The sequence below is a fragment of the Adelges cooleyi genome, unplaced genomic scaffold (genome assembly GCF_023614345.1).
Source record: "Adelges cooleyi isolate 19-005CV unplaced genomic scaffold, UGA_ACOO_1.1 ACOO_flye_CR_arks_rails_tigmint_CR_PRNA_9, whole genome shotgun sequence".
Lineage (NCBI taxonomy): Eukaryota > Metazoa > Arthropoda > Insecta > Hemiptera > Adelgidae > Adelges > Adelges cooleyi.
In genome coordinates this window covers 15,033,393-15,060,384 of record NW_026096579.1, presented here as the reverse complement: position 1 = coordinate 15,060,384, position 26,992 = coordinate 15,033,393, and the positions used below count along the sequence as shown (strand labels likewise).

General features: G+C 37.8%; 1 protein-coding gene across 1 annotated transcript; it reads left to right on the top strand.

The window, feature by feature from the left end:
- Positions 1-10,553: 10,553 nt before the first annotated feature.
- LOC126846825 (neurogenic locus protein delta-like) lies at positions 10,554-25,986 on the top strand. Its single transcript, XM_050586630.1, has 8 exons — positions 10,554-11,358; positions 15,108-15,377; positions 17,401-17,458; positions 19,715-19,990; positions 21,774-21,834; positions 22,239-22,551; positions 22,672-23,828; positions 24,733-25,986. Exons 1-8 carry the CDS (start codon positions 11,299-11,301, stop codon positions 24,848-24,850), a joined length of 2,313 nt encoding a protein of 770 aa, XP_050442587.1. The 5' UTR covers positions 10,554-11,298; the 3' UTR covers positions 24,851-25,986.
- The last annotated feature ends 1,006 nt before the right edge of the window (positions 25,987-26,992 follow it).

Below are 26,992 nucleotides of genomic sequence, written 5' to 3'. Positions count from 1 at the left end.
ATTTAGTCGTTTCTTTGATGGTATAAGGCGGTTTTTTTTAATACTAAAATAAAATATTTAAACTTAAATCGGCTATCAGTGACATGCTCGTGTCAGTCGTTATTTCTCTAAATATCCACTACCATTCTTTTTTTTTTATTTTTTTTATTAAAGAATATTTACAATCTATGCTGCAAGGCATATTAAGCAAATAGTTACATTGTTATATATACAGAGAGAGGGGAAAAAAATAAACAAATAGAAACGGTGATTTGGTATGAGGAGGGAGGCTATCCAGTGATAGAACCCAACGTGATTTTTGTTCTAATTATTTTTAATTAGATTAATTAAAATTATTGTATTAACAGATCTCGACACCAATGTCTTCGGAGTCGGCGAGGTAGATTTCCGGGGAGTGAATTAGAAGCAAGTTGAGATATTAAAGGGTTAGAATGAGTGTGTAATTTGGAATGAAATTTTTTGTAATGTTTTATGGCTAATTGGTTTATTGATTCTATTTTAAAGTCATTTTGAAGTGTGCAGTTTGATACATACCATGGGGCGGAAGATATTATACGTAGAGTGATAGATTGGAAAGCTTGTAAGGTACGAAGTTGGGATGGTTTTGCACATCCCCAAATTTGGATTGCATATGCCCAAATAGGCCTTAATAGGGATTTGTATATAATGATTTTTGTATGGAAAGGTAATTTTGATTTGAGGATTGGACGTAGTAAATGGAGTCTGCTGTTGAGAATTTTCCTTTTAGATTTAATGTGGGAGCCCCAAGTTAATCGTTTGTCGAGTGTGACACCAAGATATTTGACTTCCGAGGATATTGGGATAAGTATTCCTTGGTATTGGGGGAGGGGGTGGAACAGATTTTTTTAGTGTGAAGGGAACGTAGACAGATTTATCTGGATTAATTTTAATTCTCCAATTAGTTGACCAGAAATCAATTAGATTTAAGTAAGTTTGAAGGAAATTGGAAGTAACTTCTGGATCATTTCCTGGGGAGAGTATTGCAGTGTCATCTGCATAAGTAGCCATAATGGTATTTGGTGTTTTTGGAATGTCAGCCGTAAAAACATTAAATAGATCAGGGGAGAGGTCACTGCCCTGGGGCACTCCTGCTTTAATTTGGTGGTATGATGAAAAGGAATTACCATATCTGATTCTATAACTTACTACCATTCTTCGCAGTGCTCTGTAAACATTTTTTTAATTTAACAATGGTTCACTAAAAAATACCACCAGATAGGTTAAATATTAATTTGAAAAACAAAAACATTACACTTCGTTCGAATAAATAGAAATATTTCGTATCAATTAATTTATAAAAAAAACTATCTAAATATATATTTGTATACATAATATATAAGTATACATATTCTAAAGTAGTGTCACTGGACTTCACTCAAGCCGTCCAGCTTTGTAAAATAAAAAAATTAGCCATTTTACTTATTGTACATATTAATACAGATTGTAAATATTTCCAATAAAAAAAAAGGTATATATATTTATACTTCTCTAAATACTAGGTATAGGTAGATAATAATTAACATAGAAAACTGAAAAAATAATCATCATTAGACCCTTGTTGAAAACCTAGGTTAGTCACTTGTCCCTTAGATCCTTGGAACCAGTTCCGTCTATACCCTAAGGGTACGAGCTCAGGGACCCAGGTCTAGTGGGAGCATTAACGTTTTTTTTTTGGTTTTCTTAAAGGACCCCTAAACTTTGTGTGCCCAAGGACCTCTACATACCCTAAGACGGCCCTGCTTGGAACTACTATAACAAAAATGAAAAATTTATCTACTAATTTATTCCGTCTGACATTTTGTTTTCTCCTACTTATGTCCATAATCTTATAAAATCGATATACCGCGAGATTTCAATAATTTTAAGCCCAGAGATGGGATGTACAGGACTTGTTGCGATAACACGTTGTGCACATTACGGTGTGTGTACATTATATTCGACGCGTGTGTACCTCGGCGTGGTGCTCACCGTTGCAGCCGGCTGTTTCCTCTCAGTGCACGTTCAGTGGATTGCAGCTGCTCAGCCTTTTTAGTACACTTAAAAAAAAAATCATTATTCAAATAGAGACCGGTATCGATGGTGGAAAAAAACAACAACAGCCTATGCATATTTTATATCGTATATGCCTTTTACAACTGCGTTGATAAATCATATTATCAGCTTTAATAGTGTCTAATAATATTAAAAGACTCCAGTGACATACATAATACACAATATTAAACTTGTGTGTGTGTGCGTTTTACACTCCCCAAAATAGTGTTTAAATAAAAAAATTAATTCAAATTTCAACATGAATTACGGCTCGTGACGATTCGTTCTCATTAGTATATAGCAATAAGCAGTAATAAGTGTATTAAAAATAAATAAATAAATGAGCACAACGAAAAATGAATCATTCATTACCTACTCTAAGGTTATTAACTGTTGTGTTTATATTATCAATGGAATAATTAAATATTTTTAATTCCACGGCTTAGTGCACACCAATTAATTAGTATTGCATAAATTATATAAGCGTACAACATAAACGTTGGGGTATAAGTTTTTATAAAATGTACATTTTCTTTAAGAAATAAAAAAGAATTATTTTTGGAAAAATGTATCATTGGGTAAAAAATCATCATATCTTTTATGTTGTAGTGCACCACATCGATGGGCTTATGTTCACAACTAAAATTTTTCTGTCGAAACCACGCCACGTGCAATCTGTCATTGTAATATTCATAAAATATCTAAAACAAATTGCATTTTTTCAGCTCAACACTGTGGCTGTTTATGTAAATATACACAATATATTGCTCGAATAGTCTATTAGTCTTCGACGGGTAATGTTTTTAATACAAGTTCATAATCGCTTCTAAACTCGATAATTAATGTCTCTGACGCGGCTTTACGTCACTTCGTGTATGGAAACTAATATACTTATACGTACAGTATACAGCCTGTATATTATAATACACACGCCCAAGGTTAAAGTTAAAACACCAATAGAAGACTCCAGCGAGTAGTAATGGTGCTAGTAATGGGAATCCAAAAATCCGGATTTTCACAAAATAAAACGCTTTTTAAGCCACTCAAAACACATAAAAAAACAAATTGTTAAAATCCAATCACTGGGCTAGGTGCACACATTGTATACATAGACATTGTGGACATTATTTGTTTAAATACCTATTATGACTGCATTAGGAGTACCATTTGGTGGTAGTAAAAAGATGAATTTATATTTTTTTTATACACACAAGCGCATGAGTGATCATAGAAAATAATAAAATTTCATTACTGTACATCCCCACTGTGGTAATACTAGTTTTATTTTTAATTTGACCGGCATCAGGTACAGTCTATATTATAGAGGTCTTGTTATATTATTACCCCTGTTGTCAAACCGGTGGCTGTCGCACACATACACACACACCCCGTTCAACCGGTAAAAGGGTTGTAAAATAATAAAAAAAAAAAAAGTATTATGCGTGCTGTGTGTATACACTTTAGGGTTATATTACACTTATACATATATGTACGTCTGGATAACATATATTATTAGATCACTATATAGCAAACGTGCGCCCGTCTTGTTTTTGGAAAAATTCAATATATGTTTTTGGCATATTATCCGTTTACACGCGAGAATACCACAACACACTCATGGTGTTTTTTCTTTTTTTTCCCATTCCAAAAAGTCAGACCTGTTACATTTTGAAAACATAAATTTTGTTGGATAGAAAATCGGTTAAACCAACTTAAAAAAAGACAGTGGTGCTTTATGTGTACACAAACACGTGTCGATTTCGCGTTTTTTTCTTTTCTTTTTCTAATTTAGATACATATTATTATACACCATACATGAAATTTCGTTCTTTCTCATGTATATATATATATGTAACACCGCAAAAATCTGCATACCAATACACGTGAACGTTGCGGGATGTAGAAATACCGCCGCAACAACATTCGCGCAGCTGTACTTGGTTTTTTTTACTTGTGTTTTTTTTCTTATAAGACTTAAAAGACCACACGGTTTTCGGTAACCGAGTTTTTATTTTTAAAAATTAATTACTAAAATAATCGTACAACGTATAGTCGGTAGTTATAAAATGAAAACACCCAAAAACCGGTTTACGACCCTCCTTTCTGCGCACAGCTCTGCACACGGTTTACTTATAGTCTTACATAAATTATATTTTATCTATATATATATAAGTATGTACAGTGTACGTCGACGTTGTTTGAAATAATAAATAAAATTGGAAAACGATTGGCCGTACAGTTTGGTGGTCCAAAATTGACACGAGCCATTTGTTTTTTTTTTGAGTTCAGGCGTTTCGATATAAATGAAATAAGATGTAACCCCAAAGGAGTCGCCACCTTTTTATTTGTTCGCAAGGTTAGTAAAATGTGCTTGGACTTATTTTATATTTTAATCAGACAACAAAAAAAAAAAGTTTTATTAAACTATATTATAATGTTTTATATAGTATAAATATAAATAGGGGAAGATGGGGTACATTTGAATAATGCTGACATAATTGTTTTCACTGTGCTGAAAACTTTGAGAGAAGAAAAATGAAATGGTCACAGCGTGTTGTGTTATTAGATTTATCATGCGATAAGGAAATATAAAAATGGCATAGACTCAATTTTTTATTTTCGTAAGACATATTTTACATGAAACTTTATTAATCGTAACTAGAAAATAATTTATACAGATCCAAAATGTTGTTTTCTATCAATGTATATACCTAACGTTGATTTATTACAAATATTTTGTCTGATACAATACTAAATATTAACAGTTATGAAGTGGGGTGGATTTGAATTTTACAATTTAGTTCCTAAGTGTTATGCAAAGTTAGGTTGTTATGTAAGGTTATAAACAAAAATAACAGTTATGAACTATAATGTTCCTCACTAAGTTGAGTGTTAAAAGGTGCTTAAATTTTGAGAAAAGAACCAAATTCACCTTCTAAAAATATATCGTGTATTATATTTTTTAATTTTAATTTCCTTTAAATAAAAAAAAAAACAGTTTTATATAAAGTAAATTAATTGTATTGTACATATTTTAATATATCAGTAAGATACATTTAACTCTGCCCCCTTTAGATTAAAATGTATTCCATAGTTGGGGTGGATTTAGAAAAAAAATTAAGATTTATTTAAAATTGGATGATTATAAATTACTTGATTGTAGGCTAGGAGTAGTATTATTATACATGTATGTGTACAAAATCATTAAACTATACAGGTTGGAACTCTCAAACTTAAAATTCGGCATAAAATAAAATTATGAAATATAACAATATGTTTTTCATTCAAATCTACCCCATGTTTCGCTATACCAACAAATTATAAATGAAGAGGCAAGTGGATAAAGGTGTTAAGTGATATTATTTTTTTAAATAGTTTTTAGTTTGAATAGTTATAAAAGTAATTTGAACGAATGAAAGTATTAGGATATAATATTATACAATTTAGCAAAATATTTGAAAACAGTTGAATGTGTGTTGAGCTTGAAAATGAAAAAAGTTCCAAGCATTTGTATATGCATACATCGACATGTTATACACAAAATGTTGCCTCCTGAACAGTTTTGAAATTGTCAGTTAACACCTTCATCCAGTCGGCCCTTCAAATATTATGTTATAATAATTAGACTGTTATAACGTTATAAACATATATAATATCCATATCCATCTCCAGGTTTTTTTCAGGCTCCAAAGCTAAAAAAAAAAAAATGACATTATCTATTTCTAATCAGACATAATACTTGTACGATGCTTTTTTCGTCGTTGTTACTGTTGTGCATGACGACGAGTTAACGAAATACATATTCTATCATCAACGGGTGGAATATAAAAAAAAATGATGTATGGAAATATACAGGCAGGGGCGCTCACTCGGAACCCCTCTGGCTTTAGTATTATTATGTATATATGTTTGTGTGTGTGTGTACGCATTAACGAGGGGGGTTCAGAGCCAAAAACCGTTACAACACCCAGTAGAAATAATAATGCATAGGCTGTTGCATTTTCACTGGACACGCATACAATAACCGGGGCGAGCCGAACGTATATTACCCACACTGTACGTCATGTAATATTATTATTATTGCGTTATATAGAATTTATAAATCCCATTTTTGGCTTTAAGCACGTGTGATTTATTAAACGTTTTGGCCATTATGCCGGAGCCGTTGAAAAGGCGTTTTGTTTCGCCAAAACCCAGCGCAGCAGTGCCGCATTAAAAACTATATTGCAAAAGAAATTTGGCGCCCCTAAAAATTGTTTTTTTTTTAATTTATACGCGATTATAAATGTATGTATTTTTTTTTGAACAATCGACTCCAATAAATATGTGGGGCGAAATTATATACCATTCAATTTAAAGGCAAACATTAATTATCATGCTTCATTAATACAAATGATTTAATAATTAAAAGAGAGTTGTTACAACTATTAGTAGGTACTTACTAAAGTTTAAAAGTCCCAAAATCATTTTGCTTAATTCATACAGTACACTTATGAGGTTTTTATTCATGTAAGATAAATTGTTATTTAATATTAGTAGTACATATTTATACAAGTTTGAAATATAAATTGGTATATTATTATATTAATTTGAATTCCTAGAATACAGATTTTTTTTTTAATTCTTTCATATACTTTATTTTTTTTTCCTATGTTGGTTCCCAAAAAATTGCCCTCTTCCCCTCCAAACACCATAAAATTTGTCACCCAGAGCAATTATTGCCCTCCGGTTAAACGCCACTCTGATACACAGGCACCGTAGTAAGTGTAAGCAATATTAAGTTAGCACATAAGCACAATTGCGCATAGGCGGAGATCAGGGGGGGGGGCATGGGATAGTAAAAAACCTTAAAAATTAATATTAGTGCTATTCAAAATACCAACATTTAGCGCTAATTTTAAGTTTTAAGGTTTTTAGAATCCCAAGTCCCCCCCTTTGATCTCCTCCAATGGTGTCAATGTGCACCGAAAAAAAAAACACAATCTTCATGACGGTATTTTAACCTACTATTCTCTACACGCACAACAAGGAAAATACATATAATAATAATACACCGTTGCGCTTTTGTATAAATCATGCGAATTAGTGAAGATTAATTAGAGAAAACATTCTCATAGGCGTAGCACTAAGAATAAGTACCTAAGTAAAACTCGTGCCCATGTTTTTAAAGCAGCTACTGCTCCGGAAGTCCAAACTGTTTGGCCGCCACCTCTGCGGAGTTCAGTTTAGCTACATATAATAGTACACAATACACTAAGCATATACATAGTGCCTAATTTTAAGTGTTTGTTGGGCCAACCGTCCGTTTTCCATAGCTACGTTTGGTATACATATTAGTACTTACTAGTATAGGTATTTACCTAAGCTAACCTAACTCGACCTCGCACTTATCTTATACCGCGCTTTGTGCCTCTTCCGTGTGTTTCTTTAGGGTTTCATTTCTGATCAACTGATCTCACACAAAATCCCCTTAAAAAAAACATGAAACCCTCGATAAGGGTTAGACAATAGACAGCTGAGTTAGGTTAGACAATAACAAAACGTATATTTCATTTTGATTTTCAGAAAAAATTAAGTTCATCATTGAAAATTATCTACGCTTTAGTTTTCAAATCTCAATGCTTTCAAAAAACTAGTTTATTTTTTAATATAATTAATTCAAATTATAACGGATAATTCGCGAAGCTAATCTGTATAATTTTTTAATTAAAACTTACAGATACTATTTAATTATAAGCACGCCGGATGTATGAATGTCTTTTTAATTATTTAGATTAAACGTCATTTTACAATGTTAATGAGAGGAATTTTAGCTTTAATGCGGAACAAGAAATGTATTGGTGTTACAGTGATTATTTTTTTTGACGAAAGTTACGATAACTTCTTTTCTTTTGGACCGATTTACTTGAATAGCACCTCTGTAGATCCGAAATCATATGCGGTTGGTACATTGTTGGGTCGAAAGTTGAAAAAGTCTCTTCCTTCATCTTTAAAATCGGGAAAAACAGTTTTTTAATTATCATCTTTTATTTGCTAATTATTCTAAGAAAAATGGTCGGATCAAGTTAAAATTGATAAGTAATGTTCATATGGTGTGCCCTTGTACGTCAATAGCGCCAAATTTTCATTATACCAATTTTTTAATTGAATTTTGTTAGTGTTTTGTGTTTTTTTTAGCCGCATTTGTAGGACTTTATGTTGAAAATTACCTAATTCGTATAATTATTATTGTTATTGTTATTATCCAACAACCGCGTTAGTTAAATCAAAACAAGTAATTTATATTACTGGTAATACTAATTTATATAAAATTAGTATAGGTAACTGACTCACATACGCCAATTTCTAGAACATGTTGTTGGAAACTATGACCCAAGTCGGTTAATAAATATTCATGTCGTTACCTGGGAAAATATTACACTTGTAAGTAGTTCCAAGTAGCTACACTACCAAGGATTTTGTGTTTCCGATAGATTTAAGCCGTGTTTATAGGTTTGCTATATACTCTCGAATCTCGTTTAAATTCATATAATATGCAATTGACACATGCCCAAATATAATTGCTCTGCGTTAAGCGCATTTTGAAAATATAAAAAAAAACAAGATATTTTACAGCGACGGGTTTCTCAAGCCTTGCACCATCATTTATAACTTAAATAGGTTTTTCTCTCATAACACTCACCACACGGGTTTAAGTAGTTAGCAGCAGCAATAATAACATTCAGACATCCCGTCGGTCTCCTTTTAATTTAGCAGATCAAACACACGAACGCCGCTTTTTAAAACAAATAATTAAACAATAATAATAATTATTACCGATATATGCGAGATAATAAAATAATAATAAGTAATATAGTTAAAACAAATTCGTAGCCCAAACCACAGGCACGTCATTTATTAAGACTTTTTGAAATCTAGCATAATATTATCATATCCACCGCACCCGAAGAACCTCTACATTGAAGCCATACGGTTACTCTGTAGACATACAAACATGTACATGGTGGTCACTAGACGTAAGCAAGTCTGTAAATTAATATTTTTTATCCGTGCAAACGGTCTTGTAGTCATGTTTCTACTTTTTAAATTTTGTTTGGATTAAATTCAATAGATTTTTGGAATTCTCTCGCCATGGCCAAAATAATTTATTTTTAAACCGTCTATCAGTCACAACATGGGTCCTATAGGCTATAATTTATCTATATTATATTATACGAACTAGAATTAATTCTTGGGCATTTTTTTACTTGGGATCCTCAATTATAAACGTGCATCTAGAGCCTTGTTAAGGTCGGCGCCTAATAAATTACCCTTTCAAATTTCAACATAATTTAAATATCATTTTTTTTATCGAAAAACAATACATTGCTATAAAAATGTAAAATGTCTGCTATTTTTCAGCGATATTTATAGGTACATTCATCAATGTATGTAAGTCAAATTTATATAATATATTTCAATATGGCTAACAATATATACTAAACTTCAAATTTTTATACCCAAATATGCTTACTAATAAATTGTCCATGCAAATGTCCACAATGTTTACAAATTTAGGATATTGAATTTACATTTTTTTAAATTTGCAGAGGAGCTAAGGGGGAGTTGTCCCCTACTGTCCCTCCCCTTGGGCACCCTTGTGTCCACACGATTTGATCGTTTTTTTGAGAAGTCGGAAGTGGAAAACCCGACAAAATGTTTTTTTCGGTTTTTGGGGATGAAGGACTTGACTTATATTTGCCGCCCATTTTAAAGCGTTTGCCCGCTCTAATTCAGCCTTGTATGTCTGTCGAACGCAAGTTGGTATATCCATGTTATCAGTCTACTTTGAATTTTAAATACTTCTACCCCTGGCGTTACTGCACATTCGTCATTGATGTGTAAAAAATGTTGTTAGGTCCTATTGTCCGTTGTACATATTATAATATAGGCGCCCGTCGTATAAATATTATTTCTCATTACTGGGGGGGGGGGGGCTACAAAGGATTATCTATCTATTGCTATTATTACTACTTTAGGGATGACGGTAAAGAGTGATGGTGCGAAGAGGGGTGAGGGTACCTTCTGGACCCCCTTTCGGAGTTGGACGCGGAGCGTTTCAGTATTTTCAATAATAATAATAACAGTAGGTATGATAACATTCCGAATCGTATATGGTATTATACAATTGATAAATTGGTCGTCCGCGGATTTCCCCCTTGTCGAAAATAAAAAAAATTGTGATGCGCGTTAAAAAAATACTATAAGTAGGTACAACCCGTCGTCGGTGACCCACGTGTAGCAGGGAAGGGGGAGGTAAGGGCGGACGGGGAGGGAGAGCGAAGGGGCTGCTGCTGCGACTACCGGACGACGGGGCGACGCGTATCACCTGGTGCCGGCCGGCCGTCGCCGGCGGGGATGGACGGAGATGGGCGTACGGTGCCGACACCTGGCGGCGGCACGCTGGAAACACACACCGCACGGCACACCGGGCAAGAACGTATCCTCCGGGTCGGGGTATCGTCACCACGTCAGTCCGCCACCAGTCGTTGATCTACGACCGTCCGACAGAGCGTTTTCCCTCTGCGCCCTGTTCACCGCGATTACGCGTCTAACGTTTGTTAGTACTAGTTGTGTATTATTATTTATTATTATAAATTATTATTAACGTGTGTGTGTGTGTTTTGTGTTATTATATATATGTGAATTTTTTTTTCCCCCAATCCACACCGAACGCAGTGTGAAGTTTTCTTTGGACTTTTTTTTTTCTCATCATTCCACTTTTTATACCAACACATACGCCGTCGTCGTGTCACATGTATTTATTATTATTATTTTTCGATTATCATCACCACCGCCGACGACATCACGCCGCAGTAGCCGCCGCAGTCCGTCGCGACCGCCACCGCGCAGTGTAGTTATTGGAAGCGAAAAATTTGGAAAAAAAAGTGCACGATTGTAGTGGTTTTTTTTATAAATATATATAATAATATTAATTTATTCATACGTGTATTATTATAATATATATTATTTATTTTTTTTTTTATTCGAGTGCGATGTGCGAACGACAAACTGCCGGCGATCTGGACTACTACACGAAAACCGTCTAAAATCGTTCGTGTGATACTTATGTATATTTATACAACCTAACCGCCGCTAGTGAATATATATATACATATATTTTGTATGTATATGTATATATAGCCGAAATAAATTTCGTGCGCTCTTCCTTATCGCGAGTGTGTTGCGTTTATTTTCGGTGCGACCATGCGGTGCCGGTTTTTGTGTATCGTCGCCGTTTCCATAATTGCATTCATCGTATCAAACGTAAGTACACACACTATCACTATGTGATGATGATTGTTTAACCTTAAAAAGGGCTGTTGTAAAAAGTTATAGCAATAATAATACAAGAAACGAGCAATCTGGCCGGGGGCCGCGGAAAACGCCGCCGGGTTATTATTGTTATAATATTATTTAGTGTAGAGATAGTAGATAAAGATATAATTATTATATATATAAAAGTTCCACACGGACCATCGTCCGCGGCGGCGGGTTAATCGTTTATAATATTTCCATCAGCTGTTTGATTGCGGCCGCCCGAATAAGCGCATCTCTTAATATGAAAAAATACAAAATCCCTGCTGCTCATCGTCAACGTAGTATACTGTACACAACAAAAAGCCATAACCCGGTTTTTTTATAATAATAATAATAATAATACGGTCCGCTGACATATATATGGCGGCGGCGATTCCCCACATAAACCGCACGCGCACACATCTTCCTGTCTTGTTTATTTATATCTCCTTCTGCTCTACACACACGCACAATGTCGTATCATAACCGATTAATATTTAACACCAGGTCTATTAATTTATATATATGTATTATCAATATGGATTTTGGCTTTAAACGCCCGCTGCCCCCTCCCCCAGCATCCACCAAACGAGATAGATTCCGTGTTCGATGACCAACCAAGTCATCGATGACCGTCGATAGATGGTTTTATTATTATTTTTTTTTTGTGGTTAATTTGTCTTTTTTTTTTCTCAATCGATTGTTTACACAACCGCGGTATTTGCGTGCGTGTGATAACGAACCACGCCGGTTTAGATATTTATAAAACAACGTGTAAAAGTTGTGTGTGTGTGTGTGTGTATTAATATAATATTCCTCAGGTCGACCGATTTTATTTATAAATAACGCGCAAAAGCGATAATACAAAATATATTATAACCCAGCTAGGAGACCTATATATTTTAAATAATCGACGATAGATTACCCGCTGGTCGGAGTTGTAAATAGTCGATAATAAAAATAATTGTTATAGTTCATCAACACCAATAAAATGTGTAATAATAAACGGTAAAATCGACCGGTAGAGCTACTCCGGGATTTGTCCGTGACACGTGACCGTGTTATCAACAAAAAAATAAAACTTATAAACACAGATAGGGGCGGATATTCATGTTGGAAACTTGGTTCGCATTAAAAATATATTATGCTACGCTATCTCATAATATATCCTATCGCGGTGTCGGCTAAGAAAAATGTGCATCTTCATATTTCGGGTGAGCTATAGACCGGCGGGGAATCTCCTAAACGGGATGTGGGGGGCGGTGGACAAGAGGGAGAAGGGGCAGCTGTCATTCTTCATTCGACTTCTCAGATGAATTATTATTATTATCATTGGTTTTGTGTACGACGGCCGACCATTGAGCGATTTTTTTATTTTATTTGTTCGTATATCCATTCTTTCTAGACGTTATTGTTGTAAATAATTTTTTTTTTTGAAAAAATCGTGTGTGTATACTTATTGCAAAAACGAAAAATGGTAAATTTCGGTTTATGTATTTACAAAACACTGGCGGTCGTAACAATGCCTGCCGCCGCCGCCGCGCGTTACCTAACTTTATTAAGAAAAAGTAACTTTAAACGTGTCGAGTCATTGGTTATTATTGTTTTTTTTCTTTTTTTTTTCTATAAAATGAATGACTTTTATAAAATGCAGCGGTAACTCGTCTTTAACCTATGTCATGTCGTGTGTAGAGAATAAGATGTGTCATCATATAGAATTTCGACCGAGACTCTTGGCTGTCAGATGAGGTGAACAAATACAAAATGTATAATAATAATAATAATGATAATAAAACAGTAGGTCCGATGATAATTGTAAAAATTGTAAATTGTAACGACGTTTGAAAACGTTATAATCCGAAATAACGACTCGGACAAGCGGTTATGTAGGCCATTTTTTTTTATATATATATAATGGTAGCGTATGGGGAATGAGTAAGTGTGAAAAAAATCTAAACGGCAATTACTCGTATTCAAAAGTAATAAATAATAATATTTTTTTCTTATTCGCCCGTTAACTCCGGTGTTGTGGCCCTTGTTTTTTTTATTCTTAACGCATTGAACATATTAATTAATGAACCATTATAAAAACCCGTGTAAACGCTTGTTGTATGTGTGTGTGTCTAGTTGACTAGTTTGATCGAGTCGTAAAACAAGGAGCGCATTGGCACTAGATTTGTGTTGCGCTGTGTGTTAATTACCGGTTAAATGTCCGTCCGCTAGCTTTGAAATTATGACTGGTTTATAATAAATAATAATCATAATAATAATCGCCAATAAATTATTGTAAAGCCCCGTTGGAAAAAGCGCGGTTCACACGCCTTCTTCGAGCACCCGCGTTATATATATATAAGAACCTGAAATTAAAATGTCGCGAATGAGTCAGTTTTTTTGTCGGCATACATCTCAGACCTTGTCACACATACATTCACACGACTACCGGTGACTACATTTATCAAGACATACAAGTTTCAGCCGACTAATCACGTAATACTTGTATATCTATGCGGAAAAATCGCTCGCGTCCCCGAACTTATTTTATACTTAACGTGTATTTTCTTGAGACACTTAATATATTTCTGTGACGTATATCCTCTATCGGTCGTGTCGATACTGCATCCTTTACGAAGGCTCTCTAACCGACTCAAAATAGTATAGAGTAAAAGTCTTACCTACTTGTCTAGTTACGTCTGTACCTACTTCTTGTACCTACACTTGGCAATAGCTGTGGTTTCGTCGGCCGACAAAACGATTATGGGTTTATGAGGTGGGAAAAAGAAAAAAATAAGGAAAAATCGTTTTTTACCCGCTCGTTTAACTCTGCTATTTTATATCGAACGAGTAACAAAAAAAAAAAATAATCATCTATAAATAGTGTGAAGGAAATAATACAAAAAAAATGAAGACATTATGAGCGACGGCGGTCTTACCGTCTGCGTTTATCCCTTGTCATCGTTATAATGACCTGTGTGTGAGAATGAGAGAGAGAGAGACATTCCTATTTAGGTAGTGGCTTTCACCCATTGTTTTGGCACGTCCTTTGAACAGACCTTTATGTCAACGTCAACGCCAATGACTCGGCGACTGCCGTCCAAGTTGTTATATCGCACACCGCCTTAAAAAGTGTGGAAGGGGCCGCTAACGACCATAGAGTAGTATAGGGGAGCCGTTCCGTCGAAAAAATTGGTTCGACAAGTACCTATTTTTTTTGGTTTTTAAGAATAGCCACATTAAATATAACCAACTTGCAAATAATTGTGGTGGCACTACTTGGGTTGACATATTTTAATGTTACTATACGCCGGATTTAGGCCCCGGGACACTGGTAAAAAATTAAACTGGAAAGATACTTATCACACAAAAACACGGCAGCCATCTTCTTAAGGCGACACCACTATAATGCAGTTGTATCAATACATCATTATTTTCAGTTGTGTATAGATATAACACATAATACTAAATAGGTCTTTACAAAATGGTCATCATTACTTTTTTGTTTACACTCGAAGGTGACCCTTTTGCTTTTATCTATTCTGTGGGTATAGATTACACCTTATGCTATCGTATGACTTGTGCGCCGCTTATAGCCCACGCGGTGTGTGGGGGGTACAAAGGGTGACATTTATTTCACTAACGCGATAACACTGAATTTTGTGCATAAATGAGAAAAATTGTATTTTGATTTTCGATCACTAACCGTTTGTTGTTGTTTATAGGTCAGTGGTAATGGCGTTTTCGAACTGAGGATAAAATCGTTCAGCAACGAGTTGGGTCGAGAAGCTTCGGGGGCGTGTTGCGGTGGAGTTTGCGGAACCACGCCTTGCCGGACCAAGTTCCGGGCTTGCTTAAAGCACTACGAGACCAACATAAACATCAACTCCACGTGCACTTTCGGCGACGTCGTCACTCCAGTGCTCGGCGAGAACAGCCTCACGCTACCGGCCAACGCCACACCGATAGCGTTCCATTTCAATTTCACATGGCCGGTAAGACATAATATCAAAAAAATAATACTTAAGGTATACTGGCTGGCCTCCGGTGCATACCTGTGGCGTAGCTTCCTCGCGCTCCAGGAAACCGGAGGTAAGATTAAACGGCAAAAGGGTTGTGTGACCTTCCGTGTTCGGTTCACGCCGGATTACCGTCCACCATTTGGTTTATGGGTGCGTTTTTTCAGAAGCCTTTTTTCCCTTCTTTTGTCAGCGCACGCCTACCCTTATAGTAGGTACCTACTACTACACGAGTAATATAGATAGATAGATAGGTACGGGGTAATGGCCGAGACAATGAATCTGCCCGGTGCGCCCGATGTCTGTCGCCCAAGTCAGTTTTACAGTTAGGGTCGCGGCACGACCTTAACCTTGGATTAAAAAAAAGAAGAATTATTGTCACCGGGGAAGATACCCTTTATTTAATAGTAGAAGCATATCATGCCGGCAAAAATACAGCCCGTCCAACGATACCCGCCGGCAGGAGTGTACGACGAAAACCTGTCAAGAGAGGTAGAAATTATGGGAGATTTTTTCCCTCTTGTTCTCTGTCCGTGCCCGTATATTATCATGTGTATCTGTATTTTTCTTAGGTCTGATCGGCAAACACCGGCCCGGGAACGGCGACGACCTTTCGTGTACTTGGTCGACGTCGTAAACATACCAGTTTATTGAATACTTAATAATTTTACTCGCATCGCTGCGGTTTTTTATTTTTTATCCACCTTACCATTCTCTAATTGAGAGTACGGGGTTTTAATTAGATCGCATCACGCACTATTGATCGAAACTGGTTTAATATCGTCGTGCACTTGGAAATTAGTCGCATTTCCTCATCCTTGCACGGTGTATAAAAACGCCCCGTTAATCGTTAATAGGGGTATCTATCTATCTAAAAATAATAATAATAACCACTGTACCGGTTAAACGTAGGTACACAAGAGACAGAGCTTAAAAGCTTTGGGGCGGAGGATGAGTCACGCCACAAGGGAAATAGTGTGCGGTTTATTAATGCGGTTCAGGCGGTGACCGATTTCCTTTGGGAGGCCTGCTGCGGTGGCGAACAACAGAAGGAAGGAGGAAAAAATAGGGTGTTTGTGATCGACAAGCTTTGGCTATGTTCACTATAATATGATATACTGTTGTGTATCAATGATCGGATTTTCTCCTCTCCGTATGGCACACATTTTCCAAGTGGTCATAATATAATTTATGTATATGTGTACAGCTCTTCTGCGCCTTCTGTTGTGTGTATCGAATATATACTAGACTATATTATACCGCAGTGCGTCTAAAGTCGTTAAACCTCCTCCCCTCCCCACATAGAAAATACTGACATATATTTTAATACAAAGAGGAGTCTGTGTGATTTCCCTGGGCCCTCGTCCTGTCGGAATCCTTTTTTTTTTTTTTTTAATTGGTCCACGAGCATTTCGGGATTATACCTGTCACACGAGTGGCAATTAAAGCCCGTGGTAGTACCCGATTGTTAAAATAATTGCGGCCCCAGCATGATGGGCGTGTGTTTTGTACAGGAGAAGAGGAATAAAAAAAAGAATTAATCGATCTTTTCATTATTGGGATTATTATTATTAACAGAGAAGAGAAGAGAGGATATATATTATTATTTTACCTGACTGACTGCCGTTGCTGTGTGTTGCTGCCGCTCAGCTTGTCAATGTGAGAAAGGATAGGTGGTTTCGTTATTATTATTATGTTTTATTGTTCCGACACAAACCTAAGATGATCATTATACAATGTGTCTAGTGGTCATAATAATTATTCGACGCTTCTTCTTCAAATAGCGCGCCCGGCATCGTATTATATTATAATATTATGTTTAACACCCGTTTTGTTATACTATAGAGATAATCCAAACGCACTAGTTGTGTGCGTTACAAAAACAACAAAATCATGCATTTTAGTTAATGTAAAACTATTTACCAATATTGGTATTTCGATTAACAGGTTTAACAAAAACAAGTTTTTTAACGATTTCTGTTTTGTTTTTTTTTTTCAGGGTACATTTTCGCTAATAGTCGAAGCTTGGCACGAACCGTCGTCGGCTAGAAATTCAGGTAAGATCATATATAGTTAGTACCCTATATATTGTATTTATAATTTTTCAATTGTTTAAAATACAATATAATACTTTGATGAATTACCACTACTCACACTGTATACACGCACCATTAAATATAGGTATTTAGGTAAAAAGGTCCCCCCCCCCAAAAAAAAAAAGTGTATCTGGGTAAAAATTATTGTGTGTCTGAGTCAGTAGGGTCGTCATCCGGCTGTTTTGTGTCCCAGAAACCCTATACGGGTAACGGGCGCCCTCGTCGTACGTGTCCCTCCGCCTTGATGTATACTTATATATGCATGTCATACTCTACTCGCCAGTTATGTATGTATATATATATATATATATATATATTATATTCACACACAAGTATTATACCCTTCTCTCGTTCAAGAGTCACAAATAAAACACCTGTTTCTTCGGCTGTAGTAAAGCGACGGACGGCCACGCAGTATCCGTTTTCTTTCCCACGGTCCAATCTACTTCTGGTTTGGTAGGAATCGCAACAAAGGCTGCTAAATCCGCTTGACCGTTAAGGCTTAGCTCAAGTTAGGTTTCTGATTTTAGTCTTGAGTCAAATTATTACACAGTTTTGTCCCCAAGAAAATGATGTTGTCCGTTGCAACTGGCAATATTAAAATAACACGTGGCGGCGCGGTGTAAGATGCTAGTTTTAAATTCTTACAAAAAAAAAACACTTTCTTTGTTTGCCGACACGCGATTATTGTTTTGTCGCCGCCCTTGTCTCCCGACTGATGATAACGCTCGGTTTGTATAGGTGTAATGATATAATATAATATATCTAAAAACTAATATTTGTGTATCATCGACAACTGCACACACACACCGATAGTAATAATAGGCACACTGTTTCTTCGGTTTATCTCTTGTTTGCCGTTTGACGGCGTGTCGGTGAAGTGTATATTATACTATAAGGTGATACATACACAAATAATAATTCTCACCCATGAGCTGATACGACCGGGGGCATTGCCTCTGTTCCACTAGTAAATAATAAAGCTGATACGGCGGCGTTGCACCTTGGTGTAACAGAACAAAAATATATTCTCCCAAGATAAATTTTTGTTTTTTCGACGGTCGTCTCGTGAGCAGACAAAATTAAAAGGGTGCACACACACAATAATCTTAAAATTCATCTTGCGTACCACTCTCTATACTTGGTGTGCTACTACGGCTGGGCGCGCGTATGCTCTTTTGTGTGATTTGTGGTCGAAGAAGAAGAAAAAATGTGCGTTTCTGTGTTGTGTGTAATCGCGAAGCGCATAAATTTCAACGCTTTTGTATTGAATAAAATCCGGACCAGACGTCGTCGTCGACGGGGAATTCTTTTCTTCTTCTTCTTTTTCTTGTTGTTCACGCCGATCCGTCGTCCCTTCGTTTGAATTTTATAATAGACCTTTTTTTTCTTTTGATACCGAGCCAAACGCGCTCAAGGCGGCACACGGGATGATGGCGATAGGAAGTGGCATCGCACATCCCTATTATTATTAAAAATATACAAGCGGCGGCGGCGGCGACGTGTAATCCCGAAATAATCTTGTCACGTCTCTGGATAAGGAAAAAATTGTATTTGGTGAAAATAATAGGAATTCCAGAGCCGGAAACACACGCGAGGCAAGTCGAAAATAAGTTTTTTTAGGTCTATTCCAGCGTGTGTTGTGTACGGTTTTGTAGTACTCCTTCGTCAAGACACAGTATTATTATTATTATGATTATTATTATAACCGTACGGGGACTATTACAATATGATGCGGTTTATGGCCGATGCTCGCGACATTATCGGTATTGGCCCCCGGTGTCTCTCCCATTCGTTGTTCTCGAATTTTTCTCTGTATATTATTTTTTATTGTTGTCGTCGAGAGTTATTATAATACACCAGATACACATAATGCACTCTTTTTTTTCTCCCTTCGGTATTATTATTCCATTTTATTCGGACGTTAGAAACGGCTCCTAAGGAAAAACGGTAGGCACGTAGCATTCAGATGGTGTGTGTGTGTGACCAATTGTCGGGCGGCGGGTGACCGTCTTATTCTCCCACGGTGCCTCTGCCGACGTGTCTGCCGCGTCGTCCGGCGGCGGCGGCGCCTGTTAACATATATATATATATATATATATATATTGGTAGTGCTGAATAATACTACTCGCGTACATTGTTTTTAAAAGAAATTTGTATTTTTTTTTTTCATCGACTAATTTTTTTTTTTTTGCTTTCTTAATTTATCTCATCCAGGAACGACCAACGGTTCGGAGCTGATCACTCGCATCACGGACCAGCGGTTTCTGAAGCTCAGCGACGGATGGGTGAAACAGGAGTACGCCGGGTCGACCGGGGGTGTCCGGTCCCGGCTGGTGTACGAACACAGGGTCCGGTGCGAGGACAATTACCACGGGGACGGGTGCGCCAAATTCTGCCGACCCAGGGACGACAATTTCGGACATTACCTGTGCTCGGACGACGGCGACATGATATGCATGCCCGGATGGACCGGCAGCTATTGCAGTAAAGGTAAGACAGCAGACCCTAGTTATACTGTTTATTAAAACATTGTCATATTATTGTGTGATAAAATATAAGTAGAGAAGTAGGAAAATGGTGTAAAAAAATTAACCGCGCGACTCGACGCGTTTTATATGTATAATATAATAATAATTTATTGGTTGGTGTTGGGCCACGACCAGCGGCCGCGGTAGTAGTATGATTATTATTATTATAGGTAGTTCTCTCGTTGTGCGTTCGACGGGCCGCCGGTCAACCTTCCGTCGCCTTGCCACAGTCCTTTTGTGCACGCGGGCAGTGGTTCCGTCTCTCGGACACGCTGCCGCCGCCGCCGCCGCTCCGGTAGTCCTCCAGGTTCCCACGGTAACGTTCGTTCCATAGCTGTGGGCTTCTCTCTCGCCGGTGTGTGTGTGTGTGTGCCTGTCAGGTTGTTATGCGCGCAGTGGTTCCCAAAACGGCGTTCGGCATTCGCGCGACGGCGGCACACATACCTACCTACCTCGTGTGTTGCGCGCTCGATCACTATCTCCTTTTGTTTTATACTTATACACAAATATAATATTATATTATACAAGTACCGTACACGTCTTCCGTAAGACGGTATGTCTTCCCCTCGATTCGTGTACGTATATATGACTCACGCCGACGCAACATAGACGGACGACGTGGTCTAATATATTTCTTAAAAAAAAAAAAAAATTATATAAATCACACGCCGGTAGGTAGCCCCGTCGACGAACGTTTACAACAACAATAATAGTAATATCATTGTCTTGTTTGCCAGTGGCGAAAAGATGCAAACTCCGTGTGTCTGATTATAAATATTGTTATTATCGATATTAATTTTTATAAATAAAAGCGATTATAACATTTTTGCCGTAAGAAAGTATACTTTTCTCTCGAGAGTCTCTCTGCCGACCACTGGGCTACCGCCGGCACACGAGACCGGAGTTCTTAACCGGTGACACAATAATCATACAGACGAGATAGCATGTAATTACACGGTGGGTATCGGTTACCCGTCCCGGTCGTCCGCCACCGCACCACCGACCGTTTATACCACCGACGATTATTAAACGCCATTGTTTCTGTACACATATTATATTATATCCAGTTACCGGTTTTGTTTTTTTTCCCTTTTCCTCTTCGGTATTTTTTTTTTATTTATCTCCACTACTTGTATAAAATATACTCGTATATCCTATCCCATATCTTCCTCGTCGTTTTTATTCTCTTCTACAACAGCAGCTCTCCGGTCCCACAACTCAACGGGTAATTACGTTTCAAGACCCGCGTGCAATTTGTCGCCATTCATAACCGTGTGTGTGTGTGAGTGTGTTTCGAAAACGAGATCACGAAAATCGCATTAAGTCGGAATGGTCGTCTTGGACTTTGTAATTATCCTCTTGGCGTTCGTTCTTGTGGCTGCCATCGCTGTTTGTGTTTATTAATTTTCTCTACCATAAGATTATACCGACGACGACGACGACTATTGTACCCACTATAGCGTTTTCCTAACCTAGCCAGTCGGCACAATGGCATCGGACGACGTGTGTCCACAGGGTGTATTCTGACATAACAACAAAAACCCATTGGAGAGTGGCAGCTGCTGCAACGGCCACTTGTCTCCTCTCCCCCTTGTCGATCCCCAAACATCTGCCGTGTTCCGGTTTCGCCATAGCCGAGAGAACCCCATTAAAAAAAAAACACATACATAACCCGCCCGAATAAAGCTCGGACCCTGAAAACGTTTTTCGAATTTTCATTTATGTATTTATTTGTTTGTTTTCAGCTATCTGCGCACCAGGCTGTGATGAGAAACGGGGAACGTGTATGACTCCAGGAACTTGCCAGTGAGTATATATATTACATTAACAGACATGCCTACTATTTATTCTACTACGCTAGCCTCTCCCGGATTATTATTCCTTATTCTCTACTCTTCTTCTGTATCCAAAGTCGATAATTAAAAAAAAGTCTTCGTCTGGTTCACGGCCGTCATTCCGACGACCTTAACCCCACAGCGCCTCTACATATAACCGGTAATCGCGCGCGCGTACCGGCTCTTCTCCGTTCCTATATAATATATTTTATTATTATGGATCGACACGATCGTGCCGCGGCCGTTTATCTTGATTCGGTCAGAATATAATAATAATAATATATTTTTTTCCCGTTCCTCCCTCGACCGACAGCAGCAGCAGATTAAAAAAATAATTAACCAGGAAGTTAACGTTGCTCGTTTTTTTTTTTGCAGATGTCACGCTGGCTGGACGGGATCCAGGTGCGACCAGTGTCAGATATATCCGGGTTGCGTGAACGGATACTGCCAAAAACCGTGGCAGTGTCTGTGCAAAGAAGGATGGGGCGGCATGTTCTGCAACCAAGACCTCAACTACTGTACCAACCACGCGCCGTGCAAGAACGGCGGCACGTGCCTCAATACGGGCCAGGGCCTGTACACGTGCTTGTGCCCGCCGGGTTTCACCGGACCCGAATGCAATTCGGGACTGACCAAGGGTCAGGATTGTTCGACCGGAATGACTTGTCTGAACGGCGGCACATGCAAGGTAAGGCTATACAACGATATTGAAATTTATATTATCATATTTATGTGTAGCAAAAAAAAAAAATTTAAGTGTCCCTCTTAAATAATCAATTTTTTTTTTGTTTTGTTTTTGTTTCTCCAGAAGAGCGGCGGTGTGTCCACTTGCAGCTGTCCAAACAACTGGAAAGGCGTTAGATGCGAAACGTCCACGTTGCCGGCGTGCTCGAGCTCGCCGTGCGGCAACGGCGGCACTTGCGTCAACGCGAAGAACAGCAGCGCAAACGCGGCCACGTTCGTGTGCCACTGTCCGATGGGATTTTCGGGACCCACGTGCCATCAGCCGAGCAACCAGTGCCAGCCAGACCCGTGCAAGAACGGCGCGACCTGCGTGTCCAGCAAAGACAACTCGAGCTACACGTGCAAGTGCGCACCCGGCTTTACCGGCGCCCATTGCCAGTTGGCCGACCACTGCCAGAAAAACCCGTGCCTGAACGGCGGCACTTGCCAAATCCAACCCGACGGATACCGTTGCCAGTGCGTGCCCGGCTACGTGGGCGATTTGTGCCAAAGCGAGGTGGACTACTGCGTCGCCAAGCCGTGCGCCAACGGCGGCGCGTGCGAAAATCTCAAGAACGACTTCCGGTGCTCTTGCCGGCCAGGGTTCGGCGGCAAAGACTGCAGCCAGTACATCAACGAGTGCGTGTCGGCGCCGTGCGCCAACGGCGGTACGTGCGTGCCCAACGACGCCGGCGGCGGCTTCAAGTGCGAGTGTCCCAAAGGGTATACGGGCGCGAACTGCACCGAAGAGCAGCCGACGGCCGGCGACCTGTCCAAGCACGTGTCCATGGAACCGGAGATGGCGTCCGTCAACGGCGTCCTCATGGTCGTGTTGTCCGTGTCGGTGCCGGTGGCCGTGTTGGCCGCCATCGCGGTGGTGCTGTGCATGAAAAACCGACGGCGCCGCGACCAGAAGAAGGCCGACGAGAACGCCCGCATGCAGAACGAACAGAACTCGATACACAGCGTGGCCAAGCTGGGCGACCCGCACGTCATCCGCAACTCGTGGGACCCGCTGCCGCCGCACGCCGCCGCCCGACAGGAGAACGTGTACTCGGAACCGTTGTGCTACGGCTCGAAGCTGACGCCCTCCCAGTCGTCCACGTCGCTGCAGAGGCAGAAGCTGCTCAACACGGACAGGCAAAATCGAATGTCGTTCAAGGAACAGGACGCGGCCGTAAACGCGTTGGACCGCAGGATATCCACGATATCCGTCGACTCAAACCAATGCAACAGCACCAAGTGAGTACTTTTTGAATTACTTGTACTTTATTCCCCTGACCGTAGTTAAGTTTAAATATTGAAAATGAACAAAAGTGGCCGTTATGTAACCACAGAGTAAAAAAAATAATTTATAGAACTCTAATATAACGCCCTGCTGTTGTACTCGGCAACAAAGTAATATCAACAAGGCGACCGACCGTGTGACCACTCTTTAAGTACAAAGAAATATTGTTAAACACTTATAATCAATTTTAAAAAATATCTACCATATAAATGTAATTTCGTCACTCTGGTCACACTGCACCTCGCCTTTTTGCTTACTTGATAATATTGGTGGAGGGGATTTGTGAAGCACGGCCGTTAATTATCGTCATCATATATCTCCTCGGGCCCCCAAATGACATTGCAAATGGATTTCCCGACTACAAAACACATGTCAGTGCGGTGATTAATACATTAAGAAATTAAACATCTTAATAATAATATTATATTGCTGCACTGCTGCTGTGTGTTGTGCAATGACTGGCCGACGCGCTCCGTGGACCGAATAATGCGTTTATGACTTAATGTGTTATTATCATCATCGTACTTATTCTTATTTACTCACCGAATTTCGGTAAACGAACCGGCGGCATTATTTGTGACGGAGTAGGGAAATAATAATAATATTAAATTATAACATTATTATTATTGTTATTGTGTTGCGTGTGAGGTCTTCACAGCATTACACATTCCAAATATTATATTACAATTATAAGAATAGACATTGAAGAATATAATATGTTTGATGACTAGACGAAATGGGTGTTTGTGTTAGGACTTTATTTTTATCTGTCTGTCTTGTCTGTGACTTGGCCACCATCTTAATTGTTGTTAAAACTGGTAAACTAAATGCATGTTTTTTTTCGTTTTTTTTTTCCAGTGAGGTATCGCCCTGTCAAAACCATTATCATCGCAACATACACCAGCAGCTTCAGTATGAAAGAGCGGCGGTAAAATCGATGATTTTAGACCAAAACTCTTTTGCCACGCAAGTTTAGACTGTTTAATATATATTATATGTATGTATACATTTTTTTTTAAGTAGACTTCTTGATGAACCTGTCGGTACGTTTTTTTTTTGACCCTCTCGATTTGTACACTCACACAAAAAAAAATGACTGGCCGATTGCGCCGTATAATTAACGATTAGACTTGAACTTATATATATATAAGCTATTATCTATTTCCCTGCCACATAACAATTTTGTATTTTTTTCACTATTGAAAACATGCGACAATTTTCTTTCATTTATTTTTTTTTTTGAAAATGCTAAAACGTATCACTATTATTTATTATTCTCTCTATATATTATATAATATATTTTCCTCCTATCTATATCTCTCTCTCTCTCTCAGTGTGTATACCTATCCTTATTATTCATATATAATAATAATAATAATAATAATATTTATTATTATTATTATTATCACTACAAATAGAGCCAGGGTGATGATCTCTCTAAGGCGTTGTGATCGTTTTGTTGTTGTTAAATCGTAATTTATAAGTATTATTAAATTTAATATTAATGTGTCGAACAAAAAAAAAAAAATATGTTCCTGTTATTTAATCCCTAAGTCATTATTTTGTAGTTTTTTTATACGACTTTTTTTGTGCGAGTCTTTATAGGACGAATAATCATTTTTTTGTTAAACGTTAATTATATATTGATATATATGTATATATACATATTATTGATAATAATTATAGAAACAAATTTAATAAAACTAAAAAAAAAAGCTAAAATAAAATAATATGTAAAAACGATATAGAAAGTGCTTTTTTTTTTGTTGTTAGACTTACAATTATTATCATTATAATCGTGTAAAACAAAAAATTATACTGTAAGTTTTTTTTGTACTGTAATTTTTTTGTATAAAAAGAAAAATTAAAAATAACCCAATTCCTTGTTTTTTGTACATTATTATTTATATATATATATACCTCTAATAATATACTCGGAACTGTGTGTTGTATGTGTGTGTGTGTATGTGTAAATAAGGTAAATATTTACTATTCTGAACAACGATCATTTATTTTTCGTCGGTGAATAAAATTAATTGTTAAATTGACTCATTTAAATGTTTTTAAATATATTATTGTTGTTCCTTTGTTAATAAATGATTGTTTCAAAATGATTAAAGAAAAAAATACATTACTGCGGTATTATATATATTTATATATTTTTTTTATTATTTTTCTTTCCCATCAATCTCTCTCGGCGGTTAATACCTAATAATAATAATGTTGAAAATTCCTTGTACTTGTGCACCGGCTAACTCTGACCGCACACCACACCAAAATTGAAAGGCTGCTGCTGCTGTGGACGAACAGCTCCCGTTGGTTGGTGCACGTGACCGCTGCGGTCTGGTCGTTTTTCGCAAAAGCAACTACTTGTAATGTACCTATTAAGAAAAGTCTGAGGGAAAAAAACAAATCATAAAACGGTCACGTCTCGGAGGCGCGCGTACGCTTGTGACCGCAATAATTGGATTTATTGAATCGAAAAAACCTCAGAATCGAATTATACATATCTAGGTAAGTAATAATAGGTAGTGGACGGAAACCACAAAGTCCGTGCTTGAGTAAGTTTAGTGTCCCGTTGGGAGTCTCGCCCGTGGAACCTATTCAGTGTGTGTGTGTGTGTGAACAATAAGTAAGAATAGATAAATGTGACCGACATGGATGACGGTGGTTAGGCCAAAGTCCAAACAGCGTAATGGCTGTTGACGTCGTGCTGATGTGTGTGGTACGAGTAGAGTTGTGCAAACTGTGTCTCATTCGAATGGGTATAGGTTTTACTTGAACACAATTTCTTATCTAGATGATTGCAGAGATTTGCTATTTTGGCCGTCCAAGTTATGCCTGGTGTTGTTATTATATTGCAAGGAAACTGTCTGTGGTTTCTAAGTAGGTATGTACCAGCGTGGGGTCTCTGCCACCACCAGGTGTTATAATGTTATATCTCGTCTTTGTGCAATTTCATATACTCGGATAGCCCCAGATGAGTTTAAACGGGAGGCGGGAACAACCCTGCAAGAATGTCGAGTAAGATTTTACTGGTCGCAGATGCTTCTCTCAAACGGTTAAACGAGAATAACATGAAAAGAAAACCGTTAGCACCACTAGGTGCTGGTCAAGA